This window comes from Morone saxatilis, unplaced genomic scaffold (assembly GCF_004916995.1).
Source record: "Morone saxatilis isolate NCDOM2014 unplaced genomic scaffold, NCSU_SB_2.0 Contig8, whole genome shotgun sequence".
NCBI lineage: Eukaryota > Metazoa > Chordata > Actinopteri > Moronidae > Morone > Morone saxatilis.
This window is the reverse complement of record NW_023340257.1, coordinates 9,438,416-9,439,084: the sequence shown is the minus strand read 5'-3', so window position 1 is coordinate 9,439,084 and position 669 is coordinate 9,438,416. Positions and strand designations below refer to the sequence as shown.

The following is a 669-nucleotide window of genomic DNA, read 5'->3' as shown; positions in this document are numbered from 1 at the left end:
ACACACACACAGCAGCAGCACAGTAAAAGTGTGCCCACCCATGATCGAGGAAAGGCAGAGAGCGAAGCCCAGAGCCAGGGCTACTTGGCTGGTCATGCAGCTCCAGTCCTGAGGCTCTCCGAGGAAGACAATGGAGCAGAGGAAGGTCACCACCAGTGAGAAGAGCAGCGAGAAACTCAACAGAGCATCATTGGCTTTCACCAGAGGAGTACCGATGTTCACAAGAAGCACCACCTGGGAAACAAGAACAGTGAAACACACCGTTTGACACGTCAGCTCCTTAACTCTCCTTAACAAGGGATCTGTTGGCACCACCGAGAGGTTTTCCCTGTGTGAGTCTCACCCCAACAGCGATGGTGACCAGAGCTCCGAAGGCCGAGATGGCGATGAGCGTGATCCCCAGTGGTTCTCCAAAGGCCAGGAACTCGATGATTTTTGGTACGCAGGCGTCATGAGCCTCATTGGACCAGTCGTCCTCACTGCACAGGATACATTCACGAGCATCTGTCAGAGAGGGAGGCAGGGGGGGTGATCAGAGGGCAGCAGGGTTTATCTAAAGTTGCTTTACCTCATGGTGTGTGTCCCGTCAAACAGTCTCAGTCTCAGCAACAGCAAACGTTACATACAGTATGAAACTGTCCAGGAGTTAAAAGTAAGCTGATAAATTTG

The 669-nt window shown here is 52.2% G+C and overlaps 1 protein-coding gene across 1 annotated transcript in view; it reads right to left on the bottom strand.

Annotated features, from left to right (window-relative positions):
* Nucleotides 1–669, bottom strand: part of LOC118342003 (vomeronasal type-2 receptor 1) — an 8,817-nt gene that overhangs the window by 1,657 nt on the left and 6,491 nt on the right. The window contains exons 12-13 of the mRNA XM_035680428.1: nt 344–504; nt 39–234 (exon numbers count right to left, since the gene is read on the bottom strand). Of these exons, the coding sequence (XP_035536321.1) occupies nt 39–234; nt 344–504 (357 nt within the window). The remainder of the gene's footprint in view (nt 1–38; nt 235–343; nt 505–669) is intronic.